Source organism: Trichogramma pretiosum, unplaced genomic scaffold (genome assembly GCF_000599845.2).
Source record: "Trichogramma pretiosum strain Unisexual culture from Peru unplaced genomic scaffold, Tpre_2.0 scaffold16, whole genome shotgun sequence".
Taxonomy (NCBI): Eukaryota; Metazoa; Arthropoda; class Insecta; order Hymenoptera; family Trichogrammatidae; genus Trichogramma; species Trichogramma pretiosum.
This window is the reverse complement of record NW_019641647.1, coordinates 627,765-651,166: the sequence shown is the minus strand read 5'-3', so window position 1 is coordinate 651,166 and position 23,402 is coordinate 627,765. Positions and strand designations below refer to the sequence as shown.

Genomic DNA, 23,402 nt, shown 5'->3' with positions numbered 1-23,402 from the left:
CATGTGGTTAGCTTAGATGGTGAAATTCAACTTTTGACGGCCAGTGTAAGTCATCACACTAAATTTGCCTTGTTTTTTATATTCACCTACACGGTTTGTGATGGATCAATTCATTTGCTACGGAAACTGATTTCGTGAAAAAATCCTATAAACTTTACCTTTAATAAAATGAAGAAATTTCGCCTGCCCAAAACGATTTACAGCAACAATTGATGAATCAACAACGGTTGGTCCAATGAGTCATCATAAGGTAAAAAGCAAAATAATGTCTTATAATGTCAAACACTAACGAGGTTTATAATTTTTTTCCAACGGCAAATCATTATTTCATGACATAGTTATTAAAAATCGATATTGCTTTATTGAAATTACAAAAAAACATTCAGATAATTTTCCAAGATTCATTATTAATTATATTTTATATGAATTGTAGTTAATTTTTTTTTAGCAAAATCATTTTTTGGCGTATAAAAGCAATAATTAACACACTGATATTTAAAAAAATCAGTTCATGTCAAATGCTGTGAATAAGAAAAAGCTCTGCATTCAGTAAAAATAGAATTTGGAGTAGAACGAATGCATGAACCTACCTGAACTATCAAGCGTGAAAGTGTTATAAAATTGTAAGGTGGTGAATCGTAAATATATTTTAATCATATTCTATGTTTCTATACATTTTTAACAAAAAATTAATATATTATAAACAATTCATATTGAATAGACCAAAATTAAAAAATATAATATATATCCACAATACGTCAATTTGAACTCGATTATTAGTTTCATGATAAGTTCAAACCCCTACAGGAATAAATGAATTTCGTTAACTTTTTCGAAAACTTAAAAAAATCCTCTTTTAATTGTTTGGGTCAGTTCGTGCATTTTAATAGAGTGACCTATTGAATAGAGAATTGTATCATCATTCCAATTTATGTATTTATGATTAATAAAACATTAAATTGAATTTTAATCACATAGAGATTTTATTTAAAAAAACTCAAAAAAAAGTTCAAATGCTGGGTATATCTCAAAATATACATATGGAATTTCTATAGCTAAAATCAAGTGGTTTGAGTAAATTAACGGCTTCGTCATCCCCTTCAATTCATAATTGGAAAATGACGTTAAATAAAATTGATTCGCACACCCACATCACAAAGAATTAAAACAAAGAAAAAACTTTGAAGTGAGATTAAGAATGGATTGTTTTTAATCATAAATTTAATTATATATCGTTCAAAAATTGACGCTGTTTTTATTTGAAATAAATATTTAAAAATATACATTTTGTTTCACCGACTTATTATACAAATAGAACTATGCAATGATAGATATATACATATATATCTATATATATATATATCATATTTAATATTCATATCAATAGTGTGTATTATTTATAATATGTATATATAATATATTCGATCATTATTGAATATTTTGTTTTTGCTTGCTTATGTATACTTATAAATAAATATCTCAGCTAATATACTCCTATATATTCTCGGTTGCGGAGATTCAGATTTTTTCGTACATACATACAATATACTTACAAGAGCGAAACCATAAATATACGTTTAGATACTCATCAGCAATCATTTAACAAAAATGATTCATTCGATTCGTACACCTACACCCTCGTCTTAATTCTCATAAAAGTTACATTTTAATTTTTTATAATTTTCACATTTTGCGCACAGAAATATTTAATGCTAGGACAAAACAACATGAAAGTTATCTGGATTAGGTTGCACAATGCGTACTCTTTTTTGATCGGGGTAACTAGGAGCTTGCAACGTTCATTCTTTATTCATAATGTTATTCTATGTATACGTATTTTCATATGTAAATTATGATTAATGTGGAGCGGAAAACGTGTCGTTTTTTTGTATACAATGTGCATGTACTCAGTACAGGCAAATATATAATTATACAATATGTATATAGTGTTTTTTTATTTTCAAACACATTAGAAAATTTATGTACAAAGATACGAGTTGATGGAAGATTATTGTTTAATTGTAATCATCATTATATTAAGCGCTCCTTGTGACCAAATTCATCGTACAAATTATTCATGTTTTAAAAATTTTTTTCTCATAATTAAAAAAGGCACTGAACGCACATCATAATGCTGCTTTCCATAGTTTGATGGATTAATTTACACATCTTTAAATTCACGATTATCATTCATCTTTTTTCTCTCTCTAAATTCGCGGTTTACTTTTATACATATATTTTTTCGCTTTTAACTTGTACCCTTAATTTATTATGCAACCGATGAAACAATTATCTTAATTTTCGATGATAATGGTCTAAACTTTCTAATTTGAGTTCTTTGCATACAACTTTTCGGAGAAAATTAAATCTGCAGTCTATAACAAACGTGAAAGACACGATGCATAAGTAAATTGAGATACTTAACATAAGAGTAAATTTTGTTACACCCTATTAGTCGATATTTTTTGTTATAAATTATTTAATGATCTCAATGGCTAATACCTGCATTATTTATTCATACTTATGTCATAATAATTATCGGAATAAACATCGTTTTTTTTAATAGGTCGATTGTAGCGATTGTTATAATACATTATAATATGAATAAATTATTCACTTTCAATCTTTATTTGTAAAAAATCTATCCCAAATCAAAACTTAGATACTTATTTTCTTTTTTGATGCTTTTATACGAATATGAAAGTGTCAATTTTTTTTTATTCTGTGATTCTTTTTGAATGAACTATTATACTAAACACAGAGAATTTTTATTCATTTTTATCTGCTACCTCAGCGGAAAGTATTGATTATAAGACAATTTAGTGTTACTTTTATTGGTATGTAATATTTCATTTTCTTTATAATTCGATAAATTTGTTTAATTTTATAACTTGAAATATTATGCACCACGATTAATTTTTTAATTTGATAATACATCTACTTTTTCATTTAGTTTTCAATTTATTACTTTTTGCAGATTTTGATAACATGTATACGTGTTTTATGGAAGTGAACATGTTATTGTTGAAATAGTATGTATCAACGGTTTTTCTGACTAGGTGATGGTTGCTTTCTAAAAAAAGCAATTAATTTTCATTAAGCGTCAACATTTCTCGAGTGCGCATATATTACATTTTTTAAATAATTTTTTGTTTGTCCGTAATTATATTTATAGAGACTGAAAAGCATCATACAAACATTTGATTTTTTAACTTCTTCATGATTTTACTGATTTTGCACCGTTAATAATTATTATGATAATTTCTTGTATTGTGCAAAGAAACTTGTCAGTCTCAAATATTACTCGTAACACCTACTATTTGTTCCTATATAAACGGCAGTTTTACTCCTCATCGCCATATACTTCATAAGTTACTACAATGTAACTATTTTAATGCACTATTAATGAATACTTATTTATAGTTCTAAACTGTATTTATAGTTCGCAAATTTTCATCGTGATTTTTACAAAAAAACCTTTTTTTCAGTAAATTCTACATCTCTACATTTGATTCTATTTTAGAAACAATAAACAATTTCAAACTAAAAAAAGTTGATTAATTCTGTACAATCACTAATATCATTGAACAACGAAATTCTTATGGTTCCTCATCTAATTAAAAGTATTTTTTAAAAGAAAAAAATATTAGCAAGGTCCAACTAGCATTTCTTGCAATTAGTTAAAATCACACCAATTTTTTTAGTAACTAAACTTTGCATAAATTCACATCATGCCTAAACTATTTTAATTAGTTATGAACAAGTTTAGGATCATAACTTGTGATTTACACATTGTCACCGATTATTTATGCATTTAAAAATCCTGTTCACAGTTTAAAAAGTTTACATGAAGTTTTAATCAAATTCTGCTGGAAACAAACATTTATAACTTTTTCATAGACTTAAAAATTAGTGCTAGTACGAAATCAATCAGCTGTGTAAACATTATTTCAAAATTTAGTAGCACTTGGATGTATCTAAAACATCTGATACGGACACATTTTTTAAATCAATTAAAGTAACCGTTAATGAAAAATAATTACATGACAGTGGATTAATACAATTTTTCAGTAATAATGTCATTATTCATTTTGCATGTACATACACTAACTTACTTTTAATTCTCCAACACCAAAAAATTTAAATACAGCGACGTACGGGCAGTTTCTGTGCCGGTCCTTATGTTATTGTTATTATCGATGCTTGCTTGAACGCAGGACCAACCCCTATCACGCTGTACTTACATTTCTCGATGTTGGAGAATTAAGTGGAAGCGAGTGTGGTTTATCCACAAGGTTCATAAAATTATATTTTATTTACAAGATTCTAATCTGATAGAAATGTATCAATTTTTCATTAGTATTATTCAATTATCATTTAAGTGTACATATATACGTGCCACTCATATTCTATAATTAAAGAAATGGTTGATTAAATAATGTTTACATTTCGTAACTGCACTTTTACAAAAACGTTTATTGGCTAAGAAAATTTGACATAGTTATAATTAATGGACATCTTTGTTAGTAAGACCTTTTAAAGCTGTGATAATAAACTAAATAAAAGCTATAACCCGGTAACAGTAATTATACTTATTTGTATTTTTGAATATCTTAATTCATTTACATTTTAAAAATTAAATAAACACGTAGACTATTTTAATTATTTACATTTTTTTCAGTTATAGTTAAAAAATCAGACTTTCTAGGCGACTGTAGCCCATGCCAAAAACGAACTAGTGTACATTATATATTTCATTATGCCTATTTTACTTTATTGTTATTGTTAATTCAGTTTAACCTTGATTATTCAATTTTTCATTTTTTACATTTTAGGTGTATTTGTTTCTCTATTAATATTTATGTTAATTTGCATGAAGAATTAGGGAGACTTGAATCTAATCACAGAGTACGATGATTTGATCGTGAGAAAACACAATTTAATAAATTAAGTGTTAATTTCAAAATTATATCACTTTTCACATGCACTGTGCATGACCTTTATTTTAACAATCCATCTAGCGTTTTTGGTTTTAGTAAACAAAACAAAAATCAGCGGATAACAAACATTTTTTCCACATATAGTATCATTACGTATAATAATCATATTAAAAATTTGCCTTGGAGTATGAAAAAATATTATTTCTCAACAGTCAAAAAAACATTTGGTTATTGCAAACTAAGTGATTGACAACATTATTTTACATCCACAAACTTAGGTTGTATAAGATTGGTCATTATTTCAATAAAACATGTAAGTCAGCAATTGATTATTATATTATTGATTCCAAGGCATTAGTAAATGTAATAAGAAATTATTTTTATTACATATTTTACTTCTTATTTTATTGCATTGGCTGCCCAAGTACATACGAAAAATTGAAATTTTATAATATTTTATGATCTTGAAACAAATATGTTACGAATTCAAGAGGCTATTATGCACAAAAACAGGAACAAATCGCTCAGTATAATTACACACTAATCTTCATAGATAAGGTTTGAGTTTGAATGATCAATTTGTGACAGCTTGAATTTTTTTTTTGTCACAAAGCTAATTATACAAAAATAATGTACTGTATACTCATGTTTCATTTGCAAACTTTATTATCATTGTCATCAATTTATTGGTACGATCCAAGTCTGAAAAATTCAATCTCATCATTAATCTTCATGAGATAAGTGCACCTCGAAACAAATTTTGCAATGAAGCAAAAATAATGATTCATTTTTATGTACAGTCTTAGCTAAGTCTAATTCACGCTTATAAGAGATTTTTATAGTACATTTATAAATCAGATCATTATAAAGAAAACCAGTATGGTAAAATACTGTTTTCTTTTTAAAATATCAAGGACTTTTTCGACGTCAGTACTTTTAAATCAGAATTACATACTTTTTAGATACATTCTCGAACAATAACCTGAATACATTTCTATAAAAAAAATCATTGAGTCATGCGCTGAATAACAATAACTACTTTCATTGTCAGACGATTTAGAAATTTTTGTTGTACCAAATTATGAACTTATTTGCACATATCTACAAAAACTAAATGTGTATTAACAAAAACTTAAATCTGTTGATATTTATGAACATATGCAATTGAAGAAAAATTAACGAATAAATGTATATTTATGCATTAAAAATTAACCAAAGATAGCATTTCTTATAATGCTAGAGAATTACATTCTACAATATATTTTTGTTAAATTGCATTTTAATGAATTGCAATCGTTTCAATTTTCAGAAAATCGATTTATTTTTTACTTAAATCTTATCATCTTTTTATCTATAATTTTGTCGCATATTAGTAACAAATATATTATGTGCTATTTCTTCTTGTTTTATGTATGTATAGACAAGCCAAGCTCTTGTAATTTACGCAAACACTTGAGGCACTTATTTGTGTGCTCAAATATGATTTTTTACCACTTTTCATTTATCTGTTTTGATCACTCACTTATTTCAATTACTATTATTATCAAAGCATTCAAACTGTAGAATCATTGGAAACAATGAAATTATGCTTCAATTATTGACATTGTCATATCTTCTCATTTTATGAACTAATGCATAATTTTATAAAAAGTATACAAATTTGAAGACTAGTTTTAAATCCGAAAAAGTGAATTTCATATTATATGCCCTAGTATTTTATTACTTTCCAGAATACTGATATTTGATTATTTAATGTTTTTAATTTTCTCTTGTGTATGATTTTCAATTTTCAAATAACATTATGCAGTACGATTTTACACTCATTGAAACTTTCAACAGTAGACTAGTTTAAAAATAAAAGTTACACTATGTATCCCTCAATACTTTTTGATTTTTACTAAAACTGTCATTTTAAATGGAAATAATAGTGTTTGAGTCTCCGTTTCTTCTGTAATTATTAGAATGATTTTGCAAAGTTTGTAAACTACAAAATTAAATTGAGAATGCTCTGGAAATTCTTTGTGCAAAAAAGTCGGTAACACTTTTATTTCATTATAAATAAAATGAAACGTATATTTTACCATTTTCAACTGTGACAAACGATTGATATTGAAAATATAAGCTTTCATTGATTCACTTCAGCTTTTCATTTTAGTGATTTTATGATCATAAAAAGGAGAAGAACGTAAAAATTCGTTGCATTTTGAAAGTTGCTCTCGCAATATAGTACTGAAAGTGCTGATATCTTGCACTTAAAATCAAATAACATTCATATCCATACGTGCATACTTATGCATACACATGTACATAGAAATTAGCCCACATGCATATTCAAGAATATATACACATATTAATATGCATTTAGAATTAAGAACAAGTGATATCAATGATTTGGCACAAGAATTAAATATATCATTCGTCAATTACAATAATAGCACTATGCCACCTAAAATTAATATTTTAAATTATTTTTTTAGCGGTACTTATATGCACGGTTAGTTAGTTTATTTCTAGTTCAATAATCGATCGATCGAATATCATACAAATCGATGGTTTTTAACAACCTTTTTATTATTATTTTTTTTTTTTATTAAATATCTGTGTACTTATTAATTGTACAAACTATTCAATAAGTGTCTTCGAAATCATAAAATCTAAAGCAAGTTTTTAACAATAAATTATGAGTCGTAACCGTGAATCATTTCGTTTTTTTCTATCTAATAATGGTATACAGAACTTGTTAATTTAATATTTTCATAACTAGCTAGTTTTTCTACGTTGTAAACGTGTGAATTTTGATGTACACGTAAAAAGTACAATTCTATCAATTCGTCACAAGTGAAAGTGTACTTGAATTTGTTGAAATGTACTTGAGCTATAAATGGTTTATATTTTTTGTAAATACGTGTTAAGTTATGTAATATTTATATACATTCTTACACCTTCGTATATTTTTTGCGTTTGCTATCAACAGTCAGTGTAATATGGAATTCTTTTTGTTTCTCATGGATTTCTAAACTTGTCTTTGCATATAAGTACATTCACATTCATAGCAGATGATAAAAGAACGACGAAGTCGATTAGTTCTTATCATTTACTTTTGGGTACTATACAGCCTCTTTACATGCTCAATCTCACACACGTAAAGTAGTAAGAGAAACAAAAAAATAACATACAAAAGTCCGAGCGATGTGAATAATAGTTCAGACAAAGTGTTGTATATAAGGTAAATACCTCGCACCACCACCAATGTTCAATATATGTGTAAGTTATAAATACGTAGCACAAAATTATTCAATTTCATGCCTCATTTCAACAGTGTTTGTGATTATTCGTCAGAAAATTGAGCATTGTCACCTGCAGCAACTGCAGACGATGATAGTGATAAACATAATATTCCTTGCGCTTTAGATGTGTGGGCACAATAGACCCCAACGGTTTGGTCACTGCAGGATTTGAGACAAGCTATGTAAACATCGTTGAAGCGTGAGTTCGATCCTGCAACGATTCAGGCAGCCCACAAATTTTCGTCCTCCAATGTAATTAATATTAATTGTTGCTGGTGGTATGACTTCTGCTCATTGTCTTGTTCTGCTTCTTATCGCTTTTGTTATTAACGATTTTGTTGAGCTACTTGGGCATAGCTCGGCCTCGGCTGGTCCTGAAACGAGACAAGAAAATAATTGCATGTCAATTCTTTGCGTATCAAGAATAAAAAATTTACTATAACGCATTTTATTATCTTTATATTATTACGTTCAACTTTTAATGTTTTATAACGAAAACTTTCAACAAAGTCCAAAAAGGCCTAAGAATCATTAAAAGCTTGCATTTCCTCCAGTAGCCTGAATTTTATTAAATAACACCATTGCAATACAAAAACTCTTCGATATTGATGTAAAAGCTCATCGAGCGGTTTGTTCTTCATGAGCGTGAAAAACTTCTTTCATCGGTAAATGAAAGTGACGAAAAAAATGGTAGTTTTAGTAATGTTTAATATATAACGATATCACAAATACAGAAATTATAGAATATTCCATAAACGATAACGATAATTATATATTCAAATTATGCCATAGCCCAGGCGATTTATACATATTACACTCACATAGATTTTAGTGATGAAATATATATATATATATATATATATAGAGAGAGAGAGAGAAATTTTGAATCAAGTAAAAAACGATGTATGATATTATTGAAGCATGTTTTTTCAACAAAAATAAAGATGAAAAATTTTCCTTTTTAAGTAAAAAATTCAGTATGAAATTATAGTTACCAATGAAATCGACGACTCACACCTCGCATTTGATGGATTTGAACTTCCGGTGCACTACGCCTACTAGCCGTCATATTCTATTGCAATTCGATATTTATGAGTGAAGCTTATATATTGTGTAAATGATTGAGCGTTTTTAAGTTTATTATAACCATTATTATGATAATTTATGAACATGCAGGTACATAAAAATTGAAACATACAAAATACAAGAATTTCGATTGCAAAAGCTAACTGTGAAAACTAGAGGATGCTACAGGTGTCTACGAGATTACCAAGACTTACCGTAAACAAGTCTGAGGATCTTCGTCGTGCAGCATCTAGGTCGATCATCACTGTATTACGAACGAACATCCTTGGTGTTACTGTTGGCATTGTAGTCGTCGAGGAACAAGATACTGTAGTTGATGGTGTCAATAGTGATGTATTTGTGGTGACGGTGGTTGTGGATGTTGCAGACGTGCTTGACTCGTCAGTTTCAGTCGTTTTTGATCTGTCAGGGGCGTTTTGATAGTTTTTGGTTGAGTTTTATTCTATTTAACTTTTTCAGCTATCACGTTTTTTTTAAATTCATTTTGGATGAAAATAAGATAATTCTTGTGCCATGAATATGAAGAAAAGAAAAAGTGTCGAGTTTTGATTGTATATGTGGACTTATACATTTATTTCGCGATCATGGATTGTCATCGAGCATCGAAACTTATAAGAGAACGAATCGTTAGGCTATATTTGCAAGTCCGTAAAAGTCAGTTTATAAATCAATATGCGTTGGCGCTACAGAAGAAGCAAAATAATACAGCTTAAAAGATATTGAATTTTTTATATACTGCATATTATTTTACACCTATTTTATACCCTTCTGACTTTTTAATCGGATGAAAAAATACCTTAGTTCCCTTAAATTCAGTCTTCTTTACAAAAAATGGTGATGTACAGTTCGAGGATATAATTGATTGAAAAAATTGGAATATGCAGGTACGTTGAAGAAATGCATGCACGTGTACTTAATAAATCATTGCAATTGCTGTGGATAATGGTGGTGTTTGATGCATGTATACAAAAAAGGTACAGAATTTATCCGTAATCAAGCTAAATGACGAATATACAACAAAAAGAGAAAAAAAAACTCAATCAATCTAGATTAGTTATTTTAAAGCAACAATGTATGTATATGTGAGGTATATAGTAAAGGGCAAAATATTCAACACAAACTATTTAACAAACCATTATACACTTATTTATTTACTTTCAATGACAATGTTTTTCTAGTCATTAGCAAATAATATAATAATAATATCGATAATAATTATAAATAATAACTAATAATAGTAATAATAATAATGTAATAATAAAATAAACCATGCTTCAATTTGCATACTTTTTTTGTATCTTTTATCATTCTTTTTAACGATTCGAAATTTTACATATTAGTGGTTATTGATATACTTGGTTATAAGTAAAACTTTAAATGAATGCCTTTAAAGTAACACGAAACCAAACAATCAAAATAATATTATGTATAATAGTTATAATAGTAATATTAATTATTATCGTAAAAATAATAATAGTAATTATGATAATAATAATAGTTGTAATAATTATAATCATAATTCATAATGTAAACTAAATATTAATAGTATTTTTATCAAAGAACCCTGAATATCATATAAATGTAACATATAATTGTCCTTAAGGGTCGGGCGTGTCGTCGTTTGATCATTGCTAAGATCCAACAATGGCAATAATCGTAAATAGGTAAATATACATGTATTATTATTTATATGCAAGTATTGGTGTCTCCTTTTGACTAATACCGAGAAATGCTTTGACTACAAGTTGCAGGAGACACTCCGATTTTTTCGATCGTGTGCTTCATTTAATTTTTCTGTACAAAAAAACGAACTTATATATTTTTTCATATCTTTTTTTGCAACATTTCTTAACGAAAAAAGATAATCAGTGATCGCGTTATCTTTTAAGGCACCCCGTAACTTCGGTAACTCTTTGACTGATGAGAATCTATGGGTTCTTCAATCACCGAGTAATCAATATTTTTACTTATTCATCGATATGTCTAATACACATAAATAAACGAAGGCGCACCTAATAGTTAGAGTCAGCATCTAAATTTGAGCTGCTTTGAACTGAGGGAATGAAAAAAATGGAAAAAATACAAAATTGAAGCATTCACAAAGAAAAATGATGATAATTTAGAAGTTGAAATGCCAATGGAAAAATGGAAAAGATAAACTCAGAAATCTTGAGGGAAAAAAGAACTAAAAAATTATCAAAGCGTATTTGCGTGTGCTACACTTTGAATAAACGAGTAAGTGTGTGTACATATGTACATACATAAACGAATATATGCACATAAAGAGAAGCAATCTAGTTCGAATCTACATTAAGAAAATTTGACAGCTCCAGATATTCACGCTCATACACACGATCCGTTCTTACACACACAAGCGTACTCGTGTATAAAATAGTCCTTATAATCGCTAATATGTATAATAAATCTTTTTTTAGTTTTTTTTACTTAATTAGTTATATAACATATCGTTATCGTTATTATATCCACGCTTTGCTTCGAACGAAATTATGTTAAACAATATATACTATATGTATATGTCGCGTATATATAAACAATGACTATCTAAAATTTAGTTTTGTCAAAATATCAGTCCCTGATCATTTTCAAAAGAACAACTTGAATTAACATTTTTAATCTTATATCATCGTCGATTAAGCTTTATTTTTTCTATTCTCAATAATATTTAGATTTGCTAATTTTTGAATCAACTTTTGATATGGTGGACGAGATCTAGCTAAGCTTACACGACGACGGAATAAGCATCCACCGCGTATTTGTTGTATTTTTTCTGTGTGTGTGTTTGACCATTAAATATGTACATATATATAAATATATTTAAGATATATTTATATATATTTGTATATATTGCATGACGCATATAAATAACAATATTCAAAACAATTCGGCATTTTTCCGTATATTTCAGCGGCTTTATGTCATGTGCCCGCACATCTTTCTCCCTACAACAATATTTCACTCTCTATGCACATATGAACATTTTCGTATTAATATACGAGTATATCCTATAAATTATATATATATTTTTTATTATTATTATTATATTATAAAAAAACTGAATTGTCCTGGACTCGACAAATCACGAAATTAACTTGGCATTAATTTTTACCTTTAACGTAACAACAATAGATTTTTCAGTATTAACTTATTGACAATGGCAGTCATTAATCAACTTTTTTATCATAATATAAAATTGTTAAAATGAACAAGTTGGCATTATATAAAGTATTTATCCAGAAAAACGAATAAACTTTAAAAAATAAAAAGATATGTGAAGCTTTGAATTTTTATTGAATAGAAATATGCTCAAGACTTATAAAATTTTATTTTTTTGTTTTGCTTTTCATTTTTTGTTTTTTTGTATTTTTTTTGTGTTTTTGAATTTTTTTTTATTTGTCAGTCAATACGAGTTAAATAATTAAAAGATATCTAGAATATCAAGATGTCATATATATGATCATCGAAAGAGAACTGCATAATACGCGTACGTGATTCGCGTCAGTTATCTTGGTAATTAATAAAATTTACAATGTTTATATCTTAAAAATACGACTTTTCATGTGTACATGTTGAGTTTAGTTTTGTTTTAACAATGCAGTTAGTACTCTCACTGCGAATGGTTTTTTATGATTAATTTATATTATATCTAGTCTGTTTATTTGAACCAGTGCCTTTGATTAAAAAAACAAAAAGAACTAATTATAATCGATCATATAGGATGAAACGAACAATTTCTGAAGAAAATTTGTCAGTAGTGATTTTAAAGTTTAATTCAATGTATATAAAAGTGAATTTTTCATATAATCAAACTAAACTTAAATGTATGTGATAATAATAAATGATTTTAACAAGAACATTATTAAAACTTTCAGTAATTTATGAACGATTACGAGTTATGAACTACCCATAGAAAACGCACGATTTGAAATCGATCTATTGGTAATTTCCAGGAAGTTCTCATTTTGGAAAAGCAATACAAATTTTACGTTTTAAACGCAAGCTCCAAACATTGGGAAAGATAAAATTTTAAATTAGCAGAGGTTTTACAAATTTAAAAGATTATTCAAAAATCGTCTCTTTGATAACTAAGAGGAAAGGTAATATAAAATCTAAGTAATCAAATTGGAAGCACGATTTCAGACAGAGTTTTTGCTTTTTTCGACGATGAGCACGGGGATTTCATTTTAAATCACATACAGCTTTGAAGACATAAATTTTATCGATCTTCAAACATTATTTCACAACACACATTTTAGAGACTCGTCTTTATAACTGACTTATAATTAATTCCTTCCAAAATAATATTTATAGAAAATACTTTCTAAGATCGCGCATGATTAATCGAAACAATTTGCTATAAATATCATGGATAATTAATTTATACACAACCAATAAACTTGTTTCACTTTTGTAAAACAGTATCGAGAGCTTCCAATACTTTCTAGATTGCAATGTTTTATTTTTTTATAAAGTTCGAAACTGAGAATTACGTGAGTGAGTAAAGAACAGTATTAAAGAGAGAAATTACATTCTTTACCTAGTGTAAAAATAACTTTGCAACAAAGGTACTAAATAAAAAAATTATCGCAATGGATAAAACGAAGAAACTTAAAGACATCCGTGCAATTTAAATGTACATACCGTTAATTTGTACATACATAATAATATATATATATATATATACCACACACAATACATTCAAGAGTGTGTCTGTATATAATTATGTGAATTTTGATTAGAAATAAATGTCTCTAAAATGAATGCATGTGAAGAAGAAAGATTAATTTGAACTGAAAATCAGAAAAAGAGACAATCGGACACTCACTTATCGGGAGATGTTGGGGGAGTGAGAGTGACGGTGCCAAGAGCAACGTCCGAGTCGCCGTTGTTGTTAGCCGGAGAATTGGTATTCGCGGGCGCTGTAGTAGGCGACGTCAGAGTCGTACCACTACTCGACACTGCCACACTATGATCCGCAGAAGAAGCAACTCTTTGACTATGTTGTTGCTGTTGCTGTAGTGGTTGTTGCTGCTGCGGTTGTGCCGGACTCGTCGATCTGGTACTACTTTGATTAATCACATTGAAGGTTGTTTGATGGTAGTGATGGTGATTGCCATGGTGAGGATGATGCGAGTGGTGAGGTGGCGCGTGGTAGTTTGACGACTGTTGGTGTTGTGGAGAAGAGGATGTTGTCGTCGGTTGAGATTGTTGGTTTTGTTGTTGCTGCGGCTGAGTGGCAGGCAGAGCAGGCTGATCCTTATCCTTCGTGGTACTGCTTTTGAGTTTGGCTGTACCCTTGACGACATCAGACAGGCGATTTTGCTGTGCGCTATCGCTCGACTCGCTGTGCGATTTGCTACCAGCCGAGTTCGAATCAAGGCCAGGTAGCGGAGGGAATGCTGTAGCTTCCAAATCAAACTGTACACCTCGATTGTGCTGTGTGCTGTTGGAATTTGGGCCGGAGTGCACGCTACTGCTCGCTCCACTAGCACCTCCACTGCTGGAACCTGAGTTCTGACTTGTAGAGTCCCTCGTCGAACTCAAAGAGTTCGCAATGGGACCCGATGCACCACTCGAGCTACTGCCACTACCACTGCCGCTTGCGGTGTTATTACCACTTCCAACACCACCACTCGCACTATTGTTGTTCGTTTTTGATAGGCCATCTTGGTCTTTGGTTCTGCGATGTGTTCGATGACGAGGGTACTGCATCGTCGTCGGTTCCTGACTTTGACTCTCGTTCGCCTTATGTAACATAAATTTCTTCATTGGGTTTAATTTTTTTCGCGTTCTCTTACTATAAAAATAATTTTTTTTTTTTTTTTTTTTAAATTAATTTTAAATCCATGGATTGTTTACAAATTTATAATACGACAATTTTTCTCAAAAAAAGAAAAGGAAAGGAAAAAGATAAAAATATATTGATAGTATCAAAAGTATAACATAAATAAATAAAAAATAAATAAATAAATAACGAAAAAGCAATGAATAAAATTCAAACGTCGGAAATTAAAAAAGCAGGCAGTATCCCTTATATCCCTTATATCTGATTACCGGGTGAATTTGCAACGCACGCGACTCTATTTATATAACGTCGTAGACATTTCTATCTTATGCAATGACGAAAAGAGAAGAAGAACACGTGTTGAAATGTTTTTGTTCTCATACCTGTGACCCTTTATTAGAGTGACTGCTGCTGCCAGCACTGGCATATTGAGCGTCGGTAGCACCAACGACATTCGGTGCATGAGACGACTGGAACTTTGTGCCAGTAGAGTAGGAAGAAGACATAGGTTTTGAATTAGGCATTGTGTTTGGGAGGCTGGGCGCTGCCACCCCTATCGTTACTGGTCCTCCACTCAATGGAGGGTGTGAAGTACGAGCTATAGGCACCATGTTTCCTCCACCATCTACAAGACTTACACCACCGCCACTTCCGCCTCCACTATTTCTATCAGAACCATTTCTTTGCTTGTTTCTGAAATTAGGATTCCTAAGCATGAAGATAAATAAACGGTTTAAATTTTGTCATTGATGGAATTGAAGTTAAATCGGCAGCCAAATAAATTTTATTGCGATTAACTTCATCATGTACGAATGTAATCAATATTCAAACTTTATGTTAGCTGTTAATTATTTCAGTATATTAATTTATGGTACAATAATGTAAAGTTACCTGCTTCGTTGATTAAATCTAGTATTGTGTGGTTTGTATGTGTTATGAGGTGCCAGTGCTCCATTCATCGCAAAAACACCCATATCGAAATATGCTGGGCTCGCATGACCCCAAGGCATCATTCCGGTATGATAAAACTGTGGATGCTGGAAAAAAATGAATTAATTAAATAATTAATTTCATATCCCACAACCAAAGTAAAAAAAGCAATTTTATGAAAAGTAGGTTCATTTCTAATTAAATTATTCAAAACATTTGAGCTTTTAGTAAAGAAGCGAAGAATTCTTTTTTGAATTGAATACATACATAAACATGAACTTGGCCTGGATATGGCTGCATTGTAGTTTGTGGCATAGTTGTACCATTAGTGTAGATGAATCGCTGTTGACCAGGTGGAAAAGCATTCGGATCATACACTGGAGGTGCTGTTGGTGTTCTATAACCATTTTTGATTCCACTAACAGTGGGAACAGATGGTGGCACTGGTAGATGCATTGGTTTGGCCTTAATACGAGCCATTATTGGTTTGCCCTAAAATAAAAAGGTTTTCAATAAATTAATTTTATCATTACATTTCATAAAAAAAAAATTTGAAAAGTAATAACTTAACACATGACATACACAAAAATTATTACTTGATTTTCAATATAATTATCAAGATAACATGGACTCACCTGAAACTCTTTGACTACTTCTCGCAAAAACCTATAGGCCGCTTGAGCATCTTCATCAGATTCAAAAGTAACGTACCAAGAATTGTTGTGTGCAAATTCACAAGAAATACACTTAGGACAACCTTCTCCAGAAAATAAATTCTGAAAAATTAAAAACAAATAACATAACTTCAAATTTTCTTATCCATAAGGTAATTTTTCAAAAATAAATTTGTTTTTAAATTTAAAAATTATAAATTTAAAATTGTTTGTACCTTAACTTCATCTAATGGAGTATTATCAGGTATTTCTCGTAGTATAACTATACACCGTTTATGGTTTGGCCTAACTTTTTGTCCCTCTTCATCAACTTGTACATTAGGTGACTCTCTAAGCACTTCTGTTATTAATTTTATATCTTTTGTCAATTTCTTAACTTGATTGAAATTCGCTACAGTCCAAATAGGTACATATTGATCATTATCCATTTGTGATAATAAATATGCATCATTAGCAAGATTTTCCCTAAATAGAAAAAAAGACAATTAAATTCATTTTTTATCATTTTAAATGAGATTCAACTATATAGAAAATGAAACAAATGACTCGAGATAAATAATAAACTGTAAAATATTTACAAAGTTGATTGTTGTAAAATTTATACCAAAGTACATAAGAATTTACAAAATTTGTATGAGCAAAAAATTAAATAGTACAAATTATTACCTAGAGAAGTAGTATTCAAGTTGCGACGAGAGCATCTGTTTGAGCTGCTCCAGTGGGATATTTGATCCTGCATGTTCGCCCATCTGAGTTGGGGGTGGCATTTCATTTAAAGGTGCCATTTCGATAGGTGCATAACCCACAGCACCTCCCATACCAATGGCGATCTGTGGTACTGGCTCTAGGCCGGATACTACACCAGTTTCAAGCATCAATTCACTAGCAGCAGCAGCTCCATTCATGACGCTGTAGTCTAATGGTTGAGTTGGTGCAACTGCACTAACAGTTGCCAGGGCTTCAAGGTTGGCTGGGTAACCCGCCCCTCGTGGCAGCTTACCAATGTCCCCATTCATGTACACTAATCCTGGTTGAAACACCGGGAACTGATGCAACCTCCTACTTTTGCTTGACAGTTCTGTAATAAGCCACAAAGTACACATTCACTAAATGTCACTTGGTGTGTGAATAAAAATTCAGAGAAAAGAGGTAAGAAGTCAAGACAACATGCAACATGCTTGAATTTGTAGAATTTCAATGAAAATGTTGGTTTTGCACTAGTGTTACCAAGCAGGAATATCTCGCGTGTGCTGCAAATCTTTTACTCCCTCTCAATGAAACGAGGTACAGGAGTTGAGTGATGTAATGCGTGCCGAGGAATCATCACGGTGAGTAAAAATAAACATATGTTCCGGGACTTGTGTGCGTTAGTGTCGGTAATAATGCAGCGTATCGAGCAGTCGTCGCGAGTTTAACGGGCACTCACTGTTACGGGTCGGTCTTGAAAGTTCTCCAGGCTCAAGCACCAGGTGCTTCGGACTTGGTATCTTAATTAGAGACGAAAAGAAAGAAGGAGAGAGGCGGAAAGCAAAAACGCGGCTGATATCAGAAAGAGAAAGAGCGAGCACACGGGCGGAAAAGCCCCACTTGGCTTATCTCTCTTTCTTTCTCTTACGCACGGGTTCATGCGGACACGCACTACTCTCATAATAGGCAAACAGAAGGATGGGTGGTTCGTGCGTTTAACACAACCACTAAGACCACGACACTCAAAAAAACCTGGATTAATGTTGCTATATGTATTGATGTCGACAAATATATAAGTATATTTATGCTGTTATGTACAAAAGAAGAAGACAGAACAGAAGCGGTAGAGGCAACTGCTGCGAGGTGCTAAGCCGTGCGAACGTAGGTATATATGCGAGCGAGCGACTGTATATGTATGAGAGTATATGGACGAGTAGCAGGCAGCAGCAGCAGCTATTCAGCTCGTATACTTGGGTATTTTGTTGAGTATTTATGCGTGTATCGATATGGGCTTAAGGGTGTACCTTGTTGCTCGTGCTTGGACTCGTCACTCATGTGTTGAGGGCAGCTTGTAATTAGAAATTTTGGTCACTGACTGTTACGAATGATACAATTCTGGGCCTAGTTCACGAGGCCGCGGGGCTGCCACATGCCGAGCTCTTAGCCGAACCGTATGGCAGTAGCAGCAGTGAACTGAACATACATACTCGCGCGCGCGCGCTCTCTCTCTCTCTCTCTCTCTCTCTCTTGCTCACTCACGCTCGCTCAGTCTCTTGCCTGTGCCTGTCTCTCTTTCTCTCTCTTCGCGTCGAACTTCTCGCGACACTCACACCAACAGAGAGAAAGAGCGGACACGCATACGTATCTATCTCTTTCTCTGTCTGTCTTTCTCTCTGCAGAAACTGAGCGAGGATCAACATCAGCAAGTAACGAAGAGAGCGTTAGAAAAAGTGAGAGAGAGAGAGAGATTCAAGTCGTAGTTGTAGTCGCGTTTGTTCGTTCGTTTCGTACATTTTATACACAAATATAATAATACATCTATATATCCCTACTCAGGCGATTACAATTCGCACATATACGTGCACACGCATTGGGAAGAATAGAACGATCAAGACAGAGATAGATGGAGACTGGCTAAAATATATATGTATACATATATATAATATGTACATGTATATGTATAAACCCATACTTTTACATCGCTTCATATGTACTTGTACGCTACACACATACGTATCGGTATATATGCATTTCTGTGTTGCGCGAGTAATGTAACGGCGAGAAAGAGAGACGGCCAGCAGTAGCGGATGATTTTTTTCCCTTCTTTTTTCTAACATGCACGAGTTAGCGAAAAATCAACGACGAGGATGATTATGCGTTCCTATCTGTCGTACTATTTACAATAGGATAATCGTGCATTTATGAGATTTTGCATATGCATTCAAGCTTCGCATGTATACAGTCAGCATAGTGTACAGATGGGTATTATAAAACACAACAGATATTATTATATTATATAGATGCACGTAGACATGGAGAGAAAGAAAACGAGACCAAGCGACCGAGAGAGAAGAGAAGAGAGAAAGAGAAGAGTAGACGATGTCTGGCCAAATATAGCGAGAGACACATATCGAGTGAAAAACGAACGAAGAGAAGCAGAAAAGTCCGGCCCGGTTCGAGTATTATAAGGGTGCATAGATGCAACGGCAATAGCAACGGCAGGTCTCAGTGTTGCAATTTAACTTGGGTACTTCATTATTCGCGTATAGGTGCCTAGAGCATACATCACGGGCTAGAACACGCGCCATGCGATGGGCTCTTGTTGCTCTCGCGCGCTACGGGTACATTTTTATTCAAGTATATAATAGCGGTCAATAGCTTAAAGCTGCTGCCACTGCTGCTGTTTCTAAAGCATGAATGTACCTAACTGCTGTTGCTGCTTATCACAATGTGGCGCGTCGTTGTTCATCGCCTTCGACATATATATATATGTGTATATACGTTAAATAGGTACACATAGTAAACGAGAGACTTAACCTCGTGTTTCTTCAGCAGCAGCAGCAGCAGCAGCAGCAGCACAGCAGCCGCAGTAGTTCGAAAATATAAGCCATGTCTGTCTCTTTCTCTCTCTCTATTTCTCATACTCGCCACGCGCTCGTTTTGTCGCGTTCTTGTAGCATTGCCTCTGGCTTATACGATCCCTTACAGAGTTGCAGGCAAAAGCAGCAGCAGCAGCCTATAAGCGTACGTAAGCGCGAGAGATGATCGCGTAATACGTAATCGTCGCATGCGGAGCTGAGAGGCGCTCTCAGACGAATTTAAGTCGTATGTATGTGTATATTATATGTAACGTATGAAACGCATGTGTGAGTCGTCGACTGATTCGTTGCTTCTCCGCTTCGAGACACTTTGAAAAGCTCGAAACGCATTTTTGTTTCTCTTTGGTGTGCAGAAGAGATTTTATCATTGTTTGAAAAGCAGTACAGAGTCGTAATGTAAACGATGATGCGTTATGGCTTACCTGCCGTTTGGTGCGTCGTTGTTTACGATTGTCCCAATGCCTTGAAGCAAGCGCAGCACGCGTGTTGTCACGGACGCGCACTACTCACTCTCTCACAGCTGCTGTCTTGGTCGTCGTCGTCGTCGTGCACGACACAGAAGAGAAGGGCTCAACACGCGGGGTGGATAATAGAGCCACGAGTTTTTGCAACACTCGCGTATATCCGCCGTATGCACACTCGTTGCACTTGAGCTCGAAGCACAGAGCAGCAACTTTATACACACTCGCACGAACACACGCGAATAGCGCGCCAAAAGAATAACGATAAAAAGAGGGAAAAGAAACGAAGAAAAATTGTTGTAAACTTTCACACTGCGTTTCTTTCGTAGTTTATAGGCACCGCAATCGCGCGAGTAGCAGTTGGAAGTAACAGCAGCACTGTACACAGCAGCACTAGCAGCAGCAGCAGCAGCAGCAGCAGCAGCAATAGTAGCAGAAGATGACGACTACGACAAAAGTAGCAGTAGCTGTACTTAGTTGGTATGCGCCGATGAAAAGTCGCCGACCTGCTCGACGTATAAATATATATGTCTGCGATGTGTATACGCTCGACCGTCAGTATGCGTGCGAATTACACACGACTACGAGACGAGATAGGTGCAGTTGAAATGCAGCAATCGACTTTACACGTATACGAGTTCACGCTGGGCTGGCTGGCACACACTGCAGATCGCACAGAGTCAGCTCACTAAAAGAGAGAGAGAGAGAGAGAGACAGTCTAACACAGACAGCCAGCGAGAGAGAGATAAAGGCAAAGAGAGCACACTGTTTTAGACACACTGTCACACATGTACACACACACACGCGCACACTGGGTAACACTCGTTGAGGAACAGAAGAGAGAAAAAAAATCAACGAGGCAGCGGCAAAAAGTTTGTGCACTTGTTTCACTGGCGTCTGCGAATAGTCAGCTCGGCGCGATTCTCTGCTCTATGCGAACGGATTACGACGATGACGGCGACTACTACACGGCTGCGGTGGCGGCGGCGGCGGCGGCGGTGGCGGGCGAGTCTCTCTCTCTACAGTATATAATGCTCTCTGCCTTACACTAATGTACTCTCTGCGCTGTGTGTCCGATGCTTGGTATAGCAGCGATAGACGACGACTACGTGTAGCTCTCTTTTCCTCTCTCGCTCTATCGCTCTTTTTCTCTCACTCGCGAGCACGACTGCTGCTCTGCAATTGTGTGCGTATACGTACGTGTGGCTTGCAGCAAAGACCGAAATACTGTCTTTCCTCTCTTTTTCTCTTACTTGCGCTGACTTGCCTTGTACACATAGGTACACTTATGCACACTGACTTTGGCTGGCTCTCTACTCGCTCGCTCGCTCGATCGCTCTAGTCACCGAGATAGCAGTGCTACGCTAGTCAGTATAGGTATAGGTATAGCGAGTAATATCGGATCTGCTATACAGAGGCGATATGTGACGGGCACATCTCCAGTCTCCTCTCTTTCTCTCGCACACACGCAGCCAGGCTGAGGCAGGCAGTTATAAGCTGATGGTCTCTTCGGCGCGTTGCTCGCGGCGGCGGGCACTTTTCACCTCTCGGCTCTCGGCTCTCTCGCGAGTCTCACGTCGGCCGATCGTGCCGTGCCTCGAGCCAGCGGGAATGTCGTCGTCGTCGTCGTATATATCGCGTATATGTATATTTTACGCGTATATCTATACTCTTGCTTGTCTCGTCGTGGGCGCGAGCTACCTATACATCATGAGCACCTATAGGTATGCATTACAGTCGCCGGTGGACTCTGGCGCGTTCTGTATATATGCTACGAGCACTGCTCTGCCTCGCTCGGTGCTGAAGCAGCAGCTCTATCATGTATACGCGACGACTGCACCACGCAGGTGTCGTTCAACGCCGACGATGCCCCTCGCCGAGCGGCGGCCTCAACATGTCGATCGCATCTCGAGGTCCGAAACAGCTGCTCTGCCCGCAACTTCACCGGACACGACCCTGCGGACGATTCTCCTGGCGGGAGCGCACTACGTACGCGATGTCGTCGTCCCCGTAGTACGAGTAGCAGTGCGTCAACGTGCACATCGGTAGCAGCAGTAGCAACGGCGTCGCGTTTCGTACGAATCGCGTCGGTCCTATCAAGCCCACACTAGCGAGTAATAAGTGCGTGTGGATTTATACCTATATAGGTTGCATATATGAACGCCGTTCTGCGCTCGTGGTGGTGCAGCGCTCTGCACAGCCCAACTTGATATATACACGCGTGCTATATGATATATATGTTATTTTTACGTTACATGGCAGCGCTCGGATCAAGCCCGTGTACTACGCACACATTCTAGTGTGCGCGCGATCGCGTTTTCCTTGCGGAAACTACAAAATGGCCGACTCACATGTATATAGATATAAGCCGTGAATGGCACATGCTGGCATGCCGTCCGTATATAGTCCTATACACACACACAAAAACATACAATACGTGTACGCTCGGAGTGCACACATGCGCTCTTGGCACTCACACAACCTCGCGCGAATCCCGTGCTCGCTTCTCGGCTATGTGCAAATTGTATACGAGCTTGCGCGGCGCGAATCTTCGCCACCGAATCCCCTCCAATGCTCGTCTCGCTCAAACATATAGCTAATACACACTCATTGAAGTAGAGCTGTTGTAGGTGCACACGTCGGTGCATACGAGAA

General features: G+C 34.0%; 1 protein-coding gene across 11 annotated transcripts; it reads right to left on the bottom strand.

The window, feature by feature from the left end:
• Positions 1-7,423: 7,423 nt before the first annotated feature.
• LOC106659328 (la-related protein CG11505) lies at positions 7,424-22,166 on the bottom strand. Of its 11 annotated transcripts, none has more exons than XM_014381821.2 (11): positions 20,709-22,166; positions 17,387-17,798; positions 16,936-17,185; positions 16,682-16,822; positions 16,314-16,538; positions 16,008-16,153; positions 15,500-15,824; positions 14,157-15,094; positions 9,508-9,715; positions 9,223-9,299; positions 7,424-8,601 (listed from the first exon to the last, which is right to left on the bottom strand). In XM_014381821.2, the coding sequence occupies exons 2-11, from the start codon at positions 17,734-17,736 to the stop codon at positions 8,571-8,573; spliced, it is 2,691 nt and encodes an 896-aa protein (XP_014237307.1). In that variant the 5' UTR covers positions 17,737-17,798; positions 20,709-22,166; the 3' UTR covers positions 7,424-8,570. The 11 variants fall into 11 exon arrangements, with proteins under 11 accessions (XP_014237307.1, XP_014237302.1, XP_014237304.1 ...); XM_014381816.2 differs by lacking the exon at positions 20,709-22,166 and adding an exon at positions 18,712-18,882; XM_014381818.2 differs by lacking the exon at positions 20,709-22,166 and adding an exon at positions 18,712-18,882 and having other exon boundaries at positions 14,157-15,076.
• Between the last annotated feature and the right edge of the window lie 1,236 nt (positions 22,167-23,402).